The 19385-nt window shown below is 45.2% G+C and overlaps 1 protein-coding gene across 3 annotated transcripts in view; it reads left to right on the top strand.

The window, feature by feature from the left end:
- pdss2 (prenyl (decaprenyl) diphosphate synthase, subunit 2) overlaps positions 1-5883 on the top strand; it is a 284488-nt gene extending 278605 nt beyond the window's left edge. For all 3 annotated transcript variants that reach the window (XM_085997754.1, XM_085997756.1, XM_085997753.1), the window contains one exon: positions 4766-5883. In XM_085997754.1, coding sequence (XP_085853880.1) covers positions 4766-4921 — 156 coding nt within the window. In that variant the 3' untranslated portion in view covers positions 4922-5883. The remainder of the gene's footprint in view (positions 1-4765) is intronic.
- Positions 5884-19385: the final 13502 nt, after the last annotated feature.

Here is a 19385-nt window from a genome sequence, read left to right as displayed (position 1 = left end):
CCCTAGAGTCCAAATATCTATCGATCTCAGCCTTGAATATACTCAACGACTCAGCATCCACAGCTCTTTGGGGTAGAGAATTCCAAAGATTTACAACTCTCTAACTTTACTTTCTGTCCAAATGAGATTTTTTTTTAAAGCATCTTACAGTCACTTTGTTCAATTCTGAATACCTCAAAACATTGATTTGTTTTGTGTGATTGTTGCAATCCACAACTGTAGAATTGTAGAGGAGTTGGAGCTGAGCAAAACGTTAAGCAGCCTGCCCTACATATTAGCACTATTAGATTGGTCAAAGTGAAAAAAAATCTTTTTTTTGTTGTGATCTGATATTTACACCTCAGTTTTTTTTAATGTTTAAAGTAATAACAATGTGCATTTATATAGTGTCTTCTAACATTATAAAACACCCTAAGGTGCTTCAGAGGTGGGAGGAAAACATTAACCAAGCCAAAGATAGCGGGCTAACCAAAAGCTTGCTTAAAGCGGTGGGTTTTAAGGAAGGTCATGAAGGAATTGGGGACAGTGGAGAGGCAGAGGGGAATGGAGAATTCTGTGGGGGGGGAGGTTTCAGTGCTGGAGGAGGTATTGAGAGAGTGAGAGGCGTAACCATGAAGGGATTTAAACACAAGAGTCAACATTTAAAATTTGAGTTGTTGAAGGACTCTCTAGATCCAGTGAGGACAGGGGTGATGGACGAGCAGAACTTGGTGCGGGATAGGATATGGGCAGCGGAGTTTTGGATGAGTTGAAGTTTATGGAGGATGGGAGGTCAACCAGCAGAGCAATCGAGTCTGGCGATGACAACGGTATGGATGAGGTAACATAGAAACATAGAAGATAGGAGCAGGAGTAGGCCATTCGGCCCCTCTAGCCTGCTCTGCCATTCAATGCGATCATGGCTGATCATCCAAGTTCAGTACCCTGTCCCTGCTTTCTCCCCATACCCCTTGATCCCTTTAGCCTTAAGAAACATGGGCAAGGAAACCTCCTGCTAATTACCACCTACCGCCCTCCCTCAGCTGATGAATCAGTACTCCTTCATGTTGAACACCAATTGGAAGAAGCACTGAGAGTAGCAAGGGCACAAAATGTCCTCTGGGTGGGGGACTTCAATGTCCATCACCAAGAGTGGCTCGGTAGCACCACAACTGACCGAGCTGGCCGAGTCCTAAAGGACATAGCTGCCAGACTGGGTCTGCGACAGGTGGTGAGGGAACCAACAAGAGGGAAAAACCTACTTGATCTCGTCCTCACCAATCTACCTGTTGCAGATGCATCTGTCCATGACAGCATTGGTGGAAGTGACCACCGCACAGTCCTTGTGGAGACGAAGTCCAGTCTTCATGTTGAGGATACCCTCCACCGTGTTGTGTGGCACTACCACCGTGCTAAATGGGACAGATTTTGAACAGATCTGGCAACTCAAAACTGGGCATCCATGAGGCGCTTTGGGCCATCAGCAGCAGCAGAATTGTATTCCACCACAATCTGTAACCTCATGGCCCGGCATATCCCTCACTCTGCCATTACCATCAAGCCGGGAGATCAACCCTGGTTCAACGAAGAGTGCAGGAGAGCATGCCGGGAACAGCACCAGGCATACCGAAAAATGAGGTGTCAACCTGGTGAGGCTACAACATAGGACTACTTGCATGCCAAACAACGGAAGCAACATGCGATAGACAGAGCTAAGCGATCTCACAACCATCGGATCAAATCAAAGCTCTGCAGTCCTGCCACATCCAGTCGTGAGTGGTGGTGGACAATTAAACGGTTAACAGGAGGAGGAGGCTCCAAAAATAACCCCATCCTCAATGATGGTGGAGCCCAGCACGTGAGTGCAAAAGACAAGGCTGAAGCATTTGCAACTATCTTCAGCCAGAAGTGCCGAGTGGATGATCCATCTCGGCCTCCTCCTGAGGTCCCCAGCATCACAGATGCCAGTCTTCAGCCCATTCAATTCACTCCACGTGATGTCAAGAAACGGCTGAAGACACTGGATACTGCAAAGGCTATGGGCCCTGACAACATTCCAGCGTTGGTACTGAAGACCTGTACTCCAGAACTAGCTGCGCCCCTAGCCAAGCTGTTCCAGTACAGCTACAACACTGGCATCTACCCGGCAATGTGGAAAATTGCCCAAGTATGTCCTGTCTACAAAAAGCAGGACAAATCCGACCCGGCCAATTACCGTCCCATCAGTCTACTCTCAATCATCAGCAAAGTGATGGAAGGTGTCGTCGACAGTGTTATCAAGCGGCACTTACTCAGCAATAATCTGCTAACTGACGCCCAGTTTGGGTTCCACCAGGGCCACTCAGTTCCTGACCTCATTACAGCCTTGGTCCAAACATGGACAAAAGAGCTGAACGCAAGAGGTGAGGTGAGAGTGACTGCCCTTGACATCAAGGCAGCATTTGATCGAGTGTGGCATCAAGGAGCCCTAGCAAAACTGAAGTCAATGGGAATCAAGGGAAAAACTCTCCATTGGTTGGAATCATACCTAGCACAAAGGAAGTTGGCTGTGGTTGTTGGAGGTCATTCATCTCAATCACATGACATCACTGCAGGAGTTCCTCAGGGCAGTGTCCTAGGCCCAACCATCTTCAGCTGTTTCATCAATGACCTTCCCTCCATCATAAGGTCAGAAGTGGGGATGTTCGCTGATGATTGCACACTGTTCAGCACCATTCGAGACTCGTCAGATACTGACGCAGTCCGTGTCCATATGCAGCAAGACCTGGACAACATTCAGACTTGGGCTGACAAGTGGCAAGTAACATTCGCACCACACAAGTGCCAGGCAATGACCATCTCCAACAAGCGAGACTCTAACCATCTCCCCTTGACATTCAATGGCATTACCATCGCTGAATCCCCCACTATCTACATCCTGGGGGTTACCATTGATCAGAAACTGAACTGGACCAGCCATATAAATACTGTGGCTACAAGAGCAGGCCAGAGGCTGGGAATTCTGCGGCGAGTGTCTCACCTCCTGACTCCCCAAAGCCTTTCCACCATCTACAAGGCACAAGTCAGGAGTGTGATGGAATACTCTCCACTTGCCTGGATGAGTGCAGCTCCAACAACACTCAAGAAGCTCGACACCATTCAGGATAAAGCAGCCCGCTTGATTGGCACTCCATCCACCACCTTCAACATTCACTCCCTGCACCACCGGCGCATTGTGGCTGCAAGATGCACTGCAGCAACTCGCCAAAGCTCCTTCAACAGCACCTTCCAAACCCACGACCTCTACCACTTAGAAGGACAAGGGCAGCAGACGCATGGGAACATCACCACCTACAAGTTCCCCTCCAAGCCACACACCATCCTGACTTGGATCTGTATCGCCGTTCCTTCACTGTCGCTTTGCCAAAATCCTGGAACTCCCTTCCTAACAGCATTGTGGGTGTACCTACACCATATGGACTGCAGCGGTTCAAGAAGGCGGCTCACCACCATCTTCTCGAGGGCAATTAGGGATGGGCACTAAATGCAGGCCTAGCCAGCGACGCCCACAATGAATAAAAAAAATATATATCCAACTCCTTCTTGAATATATTTAATGAATTGGCCTCTACTGCCTTCTGTGGTAGAGAATTCCACAGGTTCACCACTCTCTGGGTGAAGAAATTCCTCCTCATTTCTGTCCTAAAAGGCCTACCCCTTATCCTTAGACTGTGACCCCTGGTTCTGGATTCCCTGACCATCGGGAACATCCTCCCTGCATCTGGTCTGTCCAGTCCTGCCAGAATTTTATAAGTTTCAATGAGATCCCCTCTCATTCTTCTAAACTCCAGCGAGTACAAGCCCAATCGACCCAATCTCTCCTCATACGTCATTCCTGCCATCCCAGGTATCAGCCTGGTGAATCTTCGCTGTACTCCTTCCATGGCAAGAATATCCTTCCTCAGATAAGGTAGGGCCGGAGGTCAGTGATGTTACGGAGGTGAAAGTAGGCAGACTTTGTGATGGAGAGAATATGGGGTTGGAAACTCAGTTTAGGGTCAAAACCCTCTTTAGAAGGTGTATGTAAAAGAATCACCATAAACTAAATGAAACCGTTTAAAAGCATCTTAAGGATTTTTATTTAAAGTTCCTGATTCAGGTGAAATACAGCTGATTTTATTCAAATTAATTGATATGGAATATGTTAATTGCAAGTAAATAAAAGTAAATATTTTGATGAATAATTTAATTACTCAGATTTTGTAGACTAATGTAATTCTGGATGTGTTTCTTAAGTCTGTTTAAGGTACATAGCTTTCTGTTTCTTTTGATTGAGCTCTCTATATCTTGTAATTTTCCAATAATATTTTTTAAAAATTAGTAACTTTAATCTTTGCGAACACTCAGGTTTCTGGAATGTTCCTTCAACACATGAAATTGCTTTGCACAGATGTGCATTTTAACAGTTTTGTACTGTATTTTGAGCCAGCTAGGATTACTAATGGCAATGTATCTTAAAGTTCCTCATAATGCACTGTGGGTATTTCTTGGCAACTGTCGGTAAAAGCTTTATTTTCTGAGAACATTCAGAACCTGTTGATTGAACTGATTAATATGTTCGTCTTTCTTAAAGTTACTGAAAATAGGAATAGTACGGTAGTGTGTATGTATTATATCATTGGGTGTGCTGGAGACAAACTGGACAGTGTTTTTTTATATAAATGACTAAGTATGCAGGTACATATTCTGGACTAACGTTTTTCGTGTATGCACTTACCCAGATCCTTTATTTTTCTGCTTGCTATAGTTGCATCGAATAATCAAGGCTGGAAAAGGTGTGAGTTCATCTCTTGATTTATGCCATTACCATGGAAACCAGGCATTGGAAGCACTCCGATGCTTTCCTACTTCTGAAGCCAGATCAACTCTGGAAAACATTGTTTATGCTGTAACCAAATTCTGACTGGTGGAATTGCACAGAGAGAAATCAAACGGTCATGAATCGTGCGGATAAAATGTCAGTGAGGCCTGCTACTTAATCCTCCTTTCAAAATAATTAAGATTTTGTACCTATTGAAATGTTGCCGAGTGATGGGGAAAGATTCTGTTATTTTAATCACAGGTTAGCAGGGCTTTTATCCCCCTCCCCTTGTATGGCTGCAAACAAATTTGCAGAAAGGTCAAACAGTTTTCCCTTGTCATGCCAGAAGCACACTGGAGGCAGCAAGGGTAGAAATAATTAATGAGATTTGCTGCTGTGACCTCAGCAAATGGACAGGAAATAAGGCCGTATTGATTGGACACAACCAGGGATGGCGCCACAGTGGTGGCCTGTGGTTTTTCCCTACACTTGGAGGACGGGGGGGGGAATGAGACTGCAGGTGTTGCGAGAAACACTTTATAACCTGTCTGATAGATCTGCCATGTCAGAATAATAGTCCAATTTATCACCGTGCAGGGCAATTGTAAGGATAAAGATTTTGCCCGAGGCCGTGCAAACAATGTAGTAGCTTAAAAAAATATAGTAAATCATCTAAGCTCCTATTTGTGAATTGTGAAAAAGGTGTTAGTTTGATTTTAAAATGTCAGTGGAAACTTGTGCAGAATGTTGTACCTTACACATTATACAATCAAGATTTGATATTTTTCTCACCATTTTTTGTTACTGTTGATTTTTCTTTAGGGATTCCCTGTTTATTGGGAAAGTCTAGGTTGATAACTACAGACAGGTACCCCACTTAACTGTGTAATGCTATAATAGTAAATAGATAATTTGTTTACTACTTGATAAAACTAATAAATGCATTATTTGTTAAACTGTACATCCCCCAAAAATTGCCTTTTTGTGATTGCATCTGTTGATAGCTCCAACCAAAGGTCGAAGTATGTTTTTGTAATAAAATGCGATCAGCAAAATGTATCTGTCTCATGCCTGCATGCTCTTTTCATTAATTTTGCACCTTTGTCATGTTCATGCTGAGAAAAGCAATTGAAAATAAGTTTCTTTTTAACCTTAGGACTTACAAAAGTCTTGAACAGTGAAGCACACAATGACAGTAGCAGTATATGGGATATCAAGTCTGTAAATTGACACTGTCTCTATTTTGTTCATAGAGATGATTTTTGTGGTTTGCATTCATGCAACCTGAGAGCAACGTTGACAAGAAGGCTGAGTTTACATAAATGGTCTGGATTGGGACTAAGCTACCTTTCTTCCTTCTGTGGTGTAATTACAGCCCAACTTTAATCTGAAGACAGCTAGCACAGCAAGCAGATTTTATTACAAGGTTCACTCAAATAATTAGCGTGTTTACTTTCTCCAGATTCCTGACAAGAAAGCATCTTACTATTGAACTCCGGCTGCTTTTTGAAATAACTTTTGTTGCCCTCTCTACGCTGTTTTCAGCAGACTAAGAAAACAATTAAGAAAAATAATTTTCTTGAAAGATAATGGTGCAGTAGTTTTTGTTTTCCAACATGTCCCTCCATGTTCATGTGTGATTGGCCAGTCAGGTGTCCCACAGGGAAGATGCCAGGCTTTGCCCTTTAAGTTTACCTCTTCTGTTGTAGAGTCACATTTTCACAACGCAGAGGGGATCTCCTTCTCTAGTGTTGTCTCAGACTGGAGATTTCTGCCATTCCCACTTTTTTCCTTTTAGGTTTAAGCAGGAATTAGATGCAGTCTGTCTGGGATTTGTCCTTTTTACCCACACCCATTTCCTCCATTTCCAGAGAGTCCCTCCTGTAAACCAGAAAGGCAGGGATAATGGCATCTAGTTTCTTATGAATAAGGCTTTGCACTCATCAGTGTTCAGATAGCTGCAGTTCTGACGTATAGCAGAGCAAGGAATTATGATGCTAAATTCCTAGGATAAGTACAATTTGGCCATTAGCTTATAAGGAAACTTCAGTAAGGTAGAAGTACTGTCCTTCTATGTTGGCACATACAAAGGGCTGATTCATGTAGATTTTCTGCTGCAGTAGCCATCAAGTAGACTGTTTTACTGTACAGCAACTTCAGGTTACATTTGACTGTTGATTCAAATAGGGATAGATTTGCGCTTATGTAACCTATTAAATTCTCCCTGTTCTCCCTCCGCCACCCCGCGCCCCCCCCCCCCCCCGGTACTTGCGTGAGATACTCATCTTAAGGGTATCAATGAGATGTGATTTCATTGAGTCGTTCCTCCACCAGGTAAATGAAAGTTGTCACGTTGAAGCATACCTGAACATTCCAGGTGCCAAAGAGTCTTTCCATGTAATAAGATGTCACCCATGCCCTCTGCCCCAAAGAGCAAACCTCAGATGATTTCAGTTGAAGGCAATATGCCATTCAAAGCTTTATTGAGGTCACTTTCTCAGAAGAAAAGAACTTCTCACTGGGCACTTTGTTGTGGAGCTTATTTTATATAGAGTGGATTTGAGGCACTGATCAGACATGAACAGGCTCGAGGGGCTGAATGGCTTACTCCTGTTCCTACTGGGAAAAATCTTGATGCAAAACTAGGCGACGTGGTGTGCAGCAGAGAGAAAGGCTCCACTACCGCAGAAAGTGAATAGCAACAGAAGATTCTTACTAGTGACTTGCAAGAATTTATAGTTATTGTTTACGCTTGATAAAACTTAATGTGCCACCGTATTCCTGTCTACAGCCTAGTTTCCTTGTTTAAAAGACATAGGCCTAGAAATTGGGTTTTGGCGCAGCGACGGCTTTAGCGCCGGAAGTTAGTGCCGGAGCTAAGTCGCGCTGGGCGGGCCAAAAATTCACTACTTCTGCGCCCAAACGGCTGCCGGCGCTGCTGAAAGCTGTTAGCGCCTGAAAACTGGCGCTATGCGCTGAATTTCGGCGCTATTCCGGCGCTGCGGCGCCCGCTGCGGTGCGGCAGGTTCGGGAAGTGCAGGCCTCCTCCTTCCCTTAAGGAGGAGCTGCCTGCACCCGGCCGCGGCCCGCGATAATCTTTTTAAAAATGAGCCCGGCACCTCGGACAAGTGCCGGGCTTGCTTCTGTTCCGGGGGGGGGGGGGGGGGGGGGGGAGTCCGGGGAGGGAGCTGCGGCCAGGCGGGCGGCGGGAAAGCGGCCGGCCGCCGCGGGGCCTTTAATGCGCCGGCGCAACGTTCTGTAAGGCACCTCTGCCAGAACGTTGCTTGCGGCTGCCACGGGCGAGGCGGCCGCAACTCAATTTCCGAGTTCGGGCGGGTTACCATGGCAACCGGGACGCTGCGCACACCGATGACGTCATCGGTGCCGGCGCAGCGCTACCGGCCTAACGCCGATTTAGGGCCCCTGTCAATTTCAAAACTGGCCATAACTTCGCCGCTAGGCCCTCTAGCGCCTCAAAAGCGGCGCTAAGGCCAGTGAATTTCTAGGCCATAGTGCTTGCTCACTGATCTAAGTGTCTCAAAGCACCATACATGGGCTTCACACAATGGCACAGCAGGTGTTCAGATGATTCAAACCTGCCTAACGGATGTCTCGGCGTGAGGGCAAAAAAAAATCGTCACTTTTCCATTTGTGGCATTTCATCTTACTAACTCATTTATTCAGTCAGTCTTCTTGGGTAATTCTACTAGTTAACGGCTATGAGGGGGAAATTGCTCTGGTCACTATGTAGTAACTTTGCAAATGCATCCAAAAAGAAAAGCCTACAAATTGCAGTAGTGCCATTGCAGCAGGGCAGGACTTCCACTGGCCACTCTGGCCCTGTCTTCACCGCATCCCATATCCAGGGGACAGGGTCATTTAAATTTTAGGGCGGTGCTCCCACCAGCACCGGCATTACCGGGGTGCTGGCCCTGAAAACCCGGTGGGATTTTGGAGCAGTCTTGTCACTATGTCGACGGGCGGAGGGGTATAGGCCAGTTTAGCCGGAGATCTAAAGGGTTGTTGCTGCTTCACTGGTGCAGCCCCGATACGTAAAGTGCAATCGTTCTCATTGCAATTTGAATGCAGCATTGTAGTGCCCACATACAACCCTGTATGACAAGTACACCAACTTCATGTACTTATACTTGCCACTGGCTGTATAGGAGATGTAACTGGAGAGTTTTCTGGAGAAGCAAGTGATATCAGGATAGGGAGGGAGCGGGCAGGAGAGACACCCACCCCTTTCAGAATTTTCCTTCCATGTCAGAAAGAGCTGGAATCCCAGTGGAAGCAGGTTCCATCTCAAGTTTCCTGCTCCCACTACACAAGATTTCCACTCCAAAAGCCAGCTGAATTTCTCTATGGGCAAAATCCTCTTGTATGGGGAATGGTCCAGGGATAAACAAAGGCTAATTGAATGTTGGCCTTCATCTCAAGGGGGCTGAAATTCAAGTGAGGAAATGATGCTTCAGTTGTTTCAGCCTTAGTCAGATCCATTTGCGTTCAGTTTTGGGTACCGAGCTTCAGGAAAGATATATTGGCCTTGGAGGTGTTAAATCTGTGAGTTGTTCAAGTAATTAATACTCAGACTTAATCAGTAACAATAAAACAGGTCTTTACTGGTTGGAGGTAGGGACTATACGTAGGTCTTTACTTCATGCCCACAGGCGGGAACTGAGGGGAGATCAGTACCCACAGTACTATTTATACCCCTATGGCCAGGAGTGGTACTGCGTATCACTACGCCCAACAAGTAGTGCAGTCCTGTCCATAGGTTCAAAGTAGCACACATATTACATACACAACATTCCTCCCTTCCTAGCTTTACAGTCATCTCCCCATTTAACATAACGTAATAACATATATACATATATAACTTCAGGTTTACATAACAGAATAACATAGATACATAGATAACTTCATGTCAAAACAGATCACAGATTCAGTCTCTGCGGAAAACAGTTCACAGATTCAATCTCTGTGGTGGAGTCGGTTCACGTTGCTGGAGTGACTCATTCAATAGTCCTTCCATGGATTTAACAGTTTGAACTTCCGAACTGAATTGGCTCCGTTCGGAGGGACCACGTGTGTGATCTGGTAGAGGTGATAATGGTTCAGATGGGTCATCTTCTGTTTTTACTTTTCCTTTTCTGCTTCTTGGAGACTCTCTGGGCTCCATTGTCAGCTGCCACAGCTGCCAGCTGCATGCGCAGTTCCTCCTTCTCTTCCTCCTGTTTCCGTCGTAGAGCCAGCTTCTCCCGATGTTCCGTAGACTTTTGGTGCTCCTCCATGATTTCTGCACTTTGGGAGTCGAAGTTACAAGCTGGGCAGGACAGGACATCGTAATATTCGGTGTCGTCCACCAGGTCATAGTAATATTCGGTGTCGTCCTGAGCTAGACCAGTGAGAGGGTCGTCTATTTCCTCCATACCCAGCTGGACGTTAGCCAGCTCTTGTTCCAAATCCAGACATCTTTCCTGAAGAGACTTCTTCATGTGTACCTCTGCATCCAGCTTTTTCTGGGCTTTCAGCAAGTCGTTTACTAGTGACCTCATTTGTGATTTTAATACTTCAACTTCCTTTGGAGATTGATTGATCGGACTATGCAATCCCTCTACCGGAGCAGCTGTTTCAGCGGTCTGTTGTTCTATGTTGACGTGAGTCAGCGTACTTTTGGCATCCAAGGGCTGCTCTGTTGCAGTCATCTCAGTCTGTGTTGCCACCTCAGCTCTTCCAATAACCTTTGAGAGCTCCGAACCCCTTTCGTTTGAATATTGAAGTTCGTGTTCAAGTTTTTCCCATTTCAGAGTCCTGTCCTTCAGCATATGCAGGAGTTGGCTGACCGTTAACTCCTCTGACATCAGACGTTTTGTGTGCTCCTGTTCCATTTTCTCCATCAGCTGCTTCTGTTGTCTTTCCAGATTCTCCAACTCTATATCAAAGAACTCTTTCGTTGCATTCAACTCTTGCTCACAACGGCGAAGCATTTGTTCTAATTGCTGTTGTAGTTTGAAATGGAGTTGAGTTCGAGCCCGGTGTCCCTCAGAAATGGGCACATCAGTAGACTTGCCAGACTCAGAATCCACAGTTAAACTATGTTGTTGTTGCTCAGTGGAATTCTGTGCTGAAACTTTGTCTTTTGCACCTGAGTTGGGCTTACCATCATCCGTTCCAGAGTCTGGGCCGACTATCTTCACCGAGTTCTCACTCGTTACTGTTTGTAGGAAATGCCAGTCCATATTCATTTTCCTAATCCACTCCCGTCCTAGTAGTGGAGGACCTCCTTCAGATATCACATATAAGTCCATTATTTGACTGTCTTCGCCCTTGTGGACCACTGCAACCTCTATTTTCCCGATGGGGTACACTCTTTGCCCCGTGTATGTTTCCAATATAATCCCCGTATCCTGTAGGGGAATATGTTGGAATAACTTTCCGTAATCTTTCTTATTTATGACCGTCAATGCCGATCCAGTGTCCAATTCCAGTTTTACTTGGACTCCTTCTATCTGAAGAGTGACCCAAATTGTCTGGAGGTCTGCACCCTTACCAGCGTTGAGTACTCTTAAGCTAGCCAGTTCATTACTGCTAGCGTCTGAATCGGACTCCTGTTCGGTCACCTTGCGTACCTTTGCATATTTTCCTTGCGGTGACTTCTTGTTGCTGGTCTTCTTCGCTGACCTGCATACTCTAGCTATATGTCCAAGCCTACCACAAGTTCTACATTCTTGGTTTTTAAACCAACACTGGTTCTGATCATGCGTTGTCTTTCCACAACGATAACATTTGCCAGAACTCACACCCAATTTGTGTGCACTGAGCTCCGGTGACCGTAGCTGCATTACTGCCGTGCCTCTCGCTGCGGCTTCGTGTGCTGCTGCCATAGTGACCGCCTTCTCAAGCGTCAGCTCATTCTCCTCGAGCAGTCGCTTTTGTGTATCCTGTTTAAATAAACCACACACAAATTTGTCTCGAAGTGCCTCTGTCAGTCCCGTTCCAAACTGGCAATATTTCGCTAATTTACGCAATTCCAGCAAATAATCAGCATTGCTTTCATGCTGTAGCTGCCTTCTGTCGTAAAATGTAAATCGTTCCGCTAGCATCAGCGGCGTGGGGTTTAGATGATCTTTCAGGACAGTAACAATCTCATCGAACGTCTTATCCGCCGGTTCATCTGGTGATAACAGGTGTTTCAATTGCCCGTATGTCTTTGCACCCATTAAATTTAATAATGTTAGAGCTTTATCTTGGTCACGAATTTTATTGGCCTTACAATAATTTTTTACTCTTTCAACATATATGGCCCAATCTTCGAGGTCACTATCAAAGGTGCTAATATTCCCGTGTTTAGGCATTGTAGATTTGCAATTTCTCAGATTTTTTTTTTTTTTACTGCTATCCAAGATGGCGGCTTCCCGCTCTTGCCGTCGTCCTCCGCCCACAAAATGGCGGTTTTCCCGCGCTTGGCGGTCTTCACCCGTCCCCCGACGCCGTCTCCCTTCAGCCCCCGAGTGCGGCCCTTATCTTCGCTGCGATCGCCCGAGTGCGGCCCTTATCAGCGGATGCGATCGCTGGATCGCGAAGCGGCTCTCGGCTCTTATCAGGAGATGCGATCGCTCCGTTGAAACGCCACCCGCTCGAAGCGGCTCTCGCGCCCTATTCCTCCAGCTCCCCCAGCCCCGTTCGTGTGGCCAACACGGTCGACTGCCTGTCGCGTCGCTGCCCGACTCAGACAACGGCTTACCCACCACCAAGCTGGAGAAGAAGCTGACGGTCGCCGATGGAGGCTCCGAGGTCAGGATGTCTTCCAGTGGGGTGGAGAGGGTGGAAACCTCTCTGCAACGTCCTGGCTGTGGACGAAGCTGCCGTGGAGTGACTGCCGCAGGGTCCGAATCAGACTCGTCGCCAGTGTTAAATCTGTGAGTTGTTCAAGTAATTAATACTCAGACTTAATCAGTAACAATAAAACAGGTCTTTACTGGTTGGAGGTAGGGACTATACGTAGGTCTTTACTTCATGCCCACAGGCGGGAACTGAGGGGAGATCAGTACCCACAGTACTATTTATACCCCTATGGCCAGGAGTGGTACTGCGTATCACTACGCCCAACAAGTAGTGCAGTCCTGTCCATAGGTTCAAAGTAGCACACATATTACATACACAACAGGAGGGGTGCAGTACAGATTCACCAGAATAATACCAGGACTTAAAGGGTTAAATTGTGAGGACAGGTTGCATAAACTTGGCTTGTGTACCCTTGAATTCAGAAGGTTGAGGGGTGATCTAATCGACCTGTTTAAAATGATAAAGGTATTCGACGGGGTAGATACAGGGAAACTATTTCCTCTGGTGGGGGAATCCAGAACAAGAGGGCATAATCTTAAAATTAGTGGCAGGCCATTCAGGAGTGAAATCAGGAAACACTCTTTCACACAAAGGATGGTGGAAATCTGGAACTCTCTCCCCAAATGGCTGTGGATTTTGGATCAATTGAAATTTTCAAGACTGAGATCGATAGGTTTTTGTTCGGCAAATGTATTAAGGGATACGGAGCAGAGGCTGGTAAATGGAGTTGAGTTACAGATCAGCCATGATCTAATTGAATGGCGGAACAGGCTCAAGGGGCTGAATGGCCGACTCCTGATCCTATGATTCTACCTAAAACAACTGTGAGGTAAGACTGAAGAGTGTGTAATATCAGCATTCATACCAATGTCAAAATTCTACCATTGTTGATATTCTGACATGTATCCTGTCTTTTCCATTTCCTCCTTATTTCCAGAACTCTAGCTAGTTCTACCATTTTACTTTTACCAGGGTAGTGAGTACAGACACATATAGGAATTGCTCCTTTAGTAATGATCGTGCTCGCTCCCTTTCAAGCTGCTGATAGTGAGTGATTGTGAGGGAGAGCAGGATTAACTGTCATAAAGGGAAAGGAAGTGGGCAATAAGAGGAATTCCGGGGAGGCCCATGCCACGAACATATCAATGAGCTATTTAAGGTTCTATGGGGTATAGTTAAGTTGAATGCTAATATTACATTTGACATAATCACAAACTCTACACCAAGGACTCAAGCACAGAAAAGGGAAGGTGAACAGACAGTTTGGATCTAACTACTGTATTTTACACAGAGGTTGGTCGAACATATAGAACAGGGCAAATTCAGGAGGGTGCCTGATAGATATTTGACAGAAAGTAATTGAAAGGGTAGGAAAATAGAGTAGAGTGAGTTTTTTTTTAACTTTGGGACTGTTTGAATTGGCTGCAATGGTCTCTTCAAGTCCTGTATGTAACTTAAACAATGGGCCAAATTTTGCTGTAACAGGCCATCTAATGGCGTCCACCCTTGCACCTTTAGGTTTTTTAATTTTTTTGCGTGGCAACTTGCTGAAAGTGCGAGCTGATTAAAGTCGCAGTGAGGGAAACCAGACCTCTGGGACCTGAGTGAACAGGTCAAGCAACTGTGTATCCTTTTAACCAGTCAGATTGAAGGATTGTGAAATCAGCTACAGAAAGAGAAATAAAGAGAGGGAAAGAAAGATTGGATAGAGAGAAAAAGAGAAAGGAAAAAAGAAAATTTTACATTTTTAAAATCTCCGACATCAATTCAAACCTGAAGGAATGAGACTCCACACTTGTAATAGTTAATTTTCAGTGCCAGAGAGGTTGAGTGTCAGTAATTAGCATTATCACATCATTAAAAGGGTACTTAGACTGGAATGGACAAGACTTAACTTTCTGTGGTGAGTTTAGTTCGTATCTACTGTGCAAATGCAGCAACTCCATGACATTCAATGCCTTTCAGTGGTGAGGCAGAGAACGAGATGTCGTTTTTGTGAAGCTAACGGCGGAGTGGTGTAACACGGACAGCAACTTTTGGATATTTGAGTTTAACCTCGCATCTCCTCGCTTGATGTTGCTGTACCATTTGTGCATAAATAACGGGGGGGGGGGGGCTGCCATTAGTCTCACTGTTATTTTGACAGGAAAGTCTGGGCTAATACGTTGAGACACATGACCCACACTACGCACCGTAACATATCTGCTTCCCTACTGCTTCACTCACACACACACCCAACCTTTTCAAATAGCTCACTGCAACGGTTCCTCTATTAATGGCTTCTTCCTGCCCTCTGACCAGACATAACAAAGTCACCCCCGATCCAGCTTTCCCAGACCTGTCACATCAGCTCCCATCACCAACCCCTGAAGTAGATGTCAAATCTAACCGCCAGCTGTGGTCCTTGAGGGATGAAAAGGTTTTTTTAATCACTTCTTGTAGCCCGTCATCCTTCAGTAGATCAGTGACAGCAGGAGCCAGACAGCAGTGCAATTGCACGTTGCCAGTCGTAAAGTCCAGGCCTGTCACAGCATCTCTGCCACTGGCAGATGTTGTTGGCTCATGTGGACTAGAGCGGCAGCCAACTAGTACTTTGCTCCATCCCAGTGACTGAGGAAAAAGAAGCATTTACCCCAAGGACTGAAGAAAGTGAAGCAACGAAGGAGGACAGTATGAGAAAAGAAAGAGCTTACATTTCTAGAGCGCCTTTCACAACCTCAGGACGTCCCAAAGCGCTTTACAACCAATGAAGTACTTTTTCAAGTGTAGTCACTGTTGTAATGTAGGAAATGTGGCAGCCAACTTGCGCACAGCAAGCTCCCACAAATAGCAATGAGATAAATGACCAGATGATCTATTTTACTAACATTGGTTGAGGGATAAATATTGGCCAGGACACCGAGAGAACTCCCCTGCTCCTCTTTGAAAAGTGCCATGGGATCTTTTACATCCACCTGAGAGGGAAGAGGGAGACTTGTTTTATCATCTCATCCAAAAGACAGCACCTCTGACAGTGCAGCACTCCCTCTGTGGTGCACTGAAGTGTCAGCCTAGATTATGTGCTCAAGTCTCTGGAGTGGGACTTGAACACACAACCTTCGGACTCGGGTGAGTGCTACCCACTGAGCCATGGCTGACATTTGGTGCTGCTGGCGGGGAGCCTTACACATTACAGCACAGATCTGAAATTTGGGCACATGCTGTACAGGGTTTTCCAACCAGTATAATCAGCAAATCATGCTCAATTGCCAGCGGGTACGACTCCTCACTGGGAGTGTGAAGTTGAAAAATGTCCTGGGATAATCACATGAAGAATGACAGAGATATTTGTCATTGTTCCTGTGAAAAACAGTGTTGGAGGCAATCACGAATTTCATTTTTAACTATAAGTCTTCTGCCAATTAGGCCTGTGAAGCTTTCACTAAGCTGAGGGTTCATATGAGGTCTCCTGTGAGCTGAGAAAAGGCCCCTGGACTCCACTAGGTAAAGATAATGGTTCCAGAGGTGATCGATTACCTCACCAAAAATGTCCATATGCTTCATTTAGGAGCATTTTAGAAATATTAATGCCTTTACCTCGTCTGGCCGCACTGGGCCTCAGGCCCACCCTCAGAGCAGCATGGCATCACTCCAATTTTCCTCCTGGCTATTGGGGTGGGCACCTCTGAAGTACCTTTCAGGGAGCGCTGCCCAGCCTGTTAATGTTAATGACCCGGTCCCTGCTACTTGGAACTAGTTCTACGGCTGTGTTCATGGCACACGCAGGGGTTGCCAACTCTGGTTGGACATAGTCCTGGAGGTTTCATCACATGACCTCCAACTGCCCCGCCCCGTCAAACAGACTTTTTTTTCTCCCCCTCTCCAATATTTTTATAACTGATAAACAAAAGTGTTCAAAGAAAACGAACAAAAAAAGGCACCATTTTTTATTATGTCCTTAGAATTTTTCTCCCGGGCTGCTCGCAGCAGAATCGCGGAGGTTAATCTTTAATTCTTGGAGACACCAGGGCAATCCTGGAAGGTTGGCTACCCTAGGTGCACTTCAACACCCCGAGGCAGGACCCTGCAAATTCAGGGCCTTAAAGTTAAGATTCCCCCAGAGTTTAAACATTTTAAATTAAAAATAAACGAATAGAATAATTTTTAAAATTTGACACAAACTTCTGTCAGACACAACTGAAAATATTTGAAAGTGAAATCTTATATGTGAAGACTAACGGGCATATGTGTTTTATTAAACTCGGGTAGAGTCTATTTGCCTAAAAATGTCAAATATAAAAACATTTTTCATGAAAATTTGCTGTTTCATAGCTTGAATGTGTTAGTGATTGAAAACACCACTTCTGTTTCCACAGATGGTGTTTACTGTATTTGATAGTTTGTGAAAGTTAATTTCTGAGCACAGAAATGGAAATACGCCTGCCTTTTATTAACCTTAAGTTGTGTTCGACTGGATGAAAATGTTAAATGTATTTTGCTGTGAAATTTCTGATTTAATCGTCTGAATGAATTGATTGAAAACATTACAAACTGCAATGCTTTACAGATGGTGTTTACTGGATTTAAACAGGAGACTTGAAAGTTAAATTATGGGGTTTAATTGCTTTCAAATGTGTACAGTTGTTAAACATATACTACAAATGTTGATGATTTTCTCTATCCCACAGTGACTCCAATTTCCTATTTTATTTGGAGACGAGCTGTTAGCCTGTGACATGTGAAGAGGTTAAAAACGGAATGAATTATTGAATGAAGATCCGAACCTCAGGCTTTCTATAAGTGAGGCATATTAAATAATTGAAAGCTACTCTATTTTTTTAATTAATTTTAAAAAATAGTTTTACATTATTGTACTTTTTTATTTACAGCATAAAGGTTTTCTCATAGCCGGACCAGCTCATTGGCATGCTGATGTGTTTGGACCACAGAGTGGGTTCGCAGGCCCCATTCCCCATGATTACTGGGCCACTGAGGGGAAGGGAGAGCGGGAGGGACCGAGCAGCAACTAAGCATTTCACACAGTGAAAGAGGGAGGAACCTCTCTGCCTCAGTTTCATTTTATCTGCTTTTCCTTTGATCCACATCCTGGCAACCACTTGCTGAGGATTATTGGGAGCCATCTCGCAGCTCAGAACAGGCCACCCACCCTCTTGATGATATCACTGTTGCTCGATGCTGGAGATCCCCTAGACTTGGCGTCAGATGCAAATTATTGCTGGGAGAGGTAAAATCGACGCCACAGAGATTGCTCGATCTTTGTGGGAAAGCTTTCTTTGAGGTCAGCGGCAAGCTCCATCACTTCGCCGCTGACCGCAAAATCCAGACTTATAAATAACTTATTTCTGGCGAGATTTAGTTGGCATCAGCCACTGGTCTAGGACACAATTACCTGCCCGGTTAACCATTCCGATGGACTACTTGCCATCCTTTTCCTTCTTCACCACGCCAGGTGGCAGAGACTTCAGCGATCGTGGCTCTGGATGCTGGAATTCTCTTCCAAAGTCCCCTCTGGCTTGCAATGTTGCAGTTATTAGGGAATCCCAGCATGACTTTCTGATCCGGGAAGGGGTGGAGGGTGCTGTAGGGATAATGACTCCCAGCCTCACCATTGAGCTGACATTCAGCGTGGTTAAGTGCAGTGCTATGCATTTAGGCTTGGGACACTCCAAACATGTTTATACTATATAACCGCACCTGCTGAAAGTTAAGGACTAAGAGAGGTACCTGGGAGTCATAGTCAATAAATCGTTAAAGGTGCAGTCTGATGACATGGCCAGTGAGAGGCAAATTTGATTTTAGACTATTACTAGAACAATACGATATAAAACTAAGAAGATTATAATTAGGCTAGACAAGGCTTTGGTCCGGCCACACACTTGGTCTCCGCACATGATGAGGCATATTGAGTCCCTGGAGAAGGAGGAGAGGAGGGTGACCAAAATGTTATCCAGTCTTGGTTATCAGGATAGACTCCAGGAGTTTGGAGAAAAACAGGTTATGGGGTTGTACAGGTGTCAGCCTTGATTCAGTGTTAGCACTCTCACCTCTGGGGCTGCGACCCACGACATTCTGCCTCAATCAGAAACTTGAAAACCTAATCTAGGCTGACACTTCAGGGCAGTCTTTCGGATGAGTCGTTAAACCGAGGCCCTGTTTGCCCTCTCAGGTGGACATAAAAGATCCCACCGCACTATTCGAAGAAGAGCTTGGGAGTTCGCCTGGTGTCTTGGCCAACATCTTTCCCTCAACCACCATCGCTAAAACAGATTAGATGGCCCTTCAACTCATTGCTGTTGGTGGAACCTTGCTGTGTGTAAATTGGCTGTTGCGATTACAATTCAAAAAGTAATTCGGTGGCTGTGATGCACTTTGGGACATCCTGAGGTCATGAGAGGCGCTGTATAAATGCAAGTTATTTATATGATTGGGATGCTTAAAATGATAGTCAAGCTGGATAGATGTTTTGAGATAGATAGGGATGGTAGGACTAAGGGGCATGCATATTAAATCTTTAGGCAAAGATTTAAATTAGATGTCAGGAAGGGTTCCTTTTCACAGAATTACTGCACTCTGGAACAGATCACCAAAGTATGCAGTGAGTATGGACTCCCTACAGTCTTTCATAAGGGAGCTGGACATGTTCCTGAGAGAAGAGGACATTTCCAGTTATAGAGGGTTAGCTGGGATTAGAAGGATTGATGGATTACACTGGTCTCCT

The sequence above is a fragment of the Somniosus microcephalus genome, chromosome 9 (genome assembly GCF_052327205.1).
Source record: "Somniosus microcephalus isolate GS21.2 chromosome 9, FLI_Smic_1.0, whole genome shotgun sequence".
NCBI classification, from domain to species: domain Eukaryota; kingdom Metazoa; phylum Chordata; class Chondrichthyes; order Squaliformes; family Somniosidae; genus Somniosus; species Somniosus microcephalus.
This window is presented reverse-complemented; position numbering and strand designations above follow the sequence as displayed.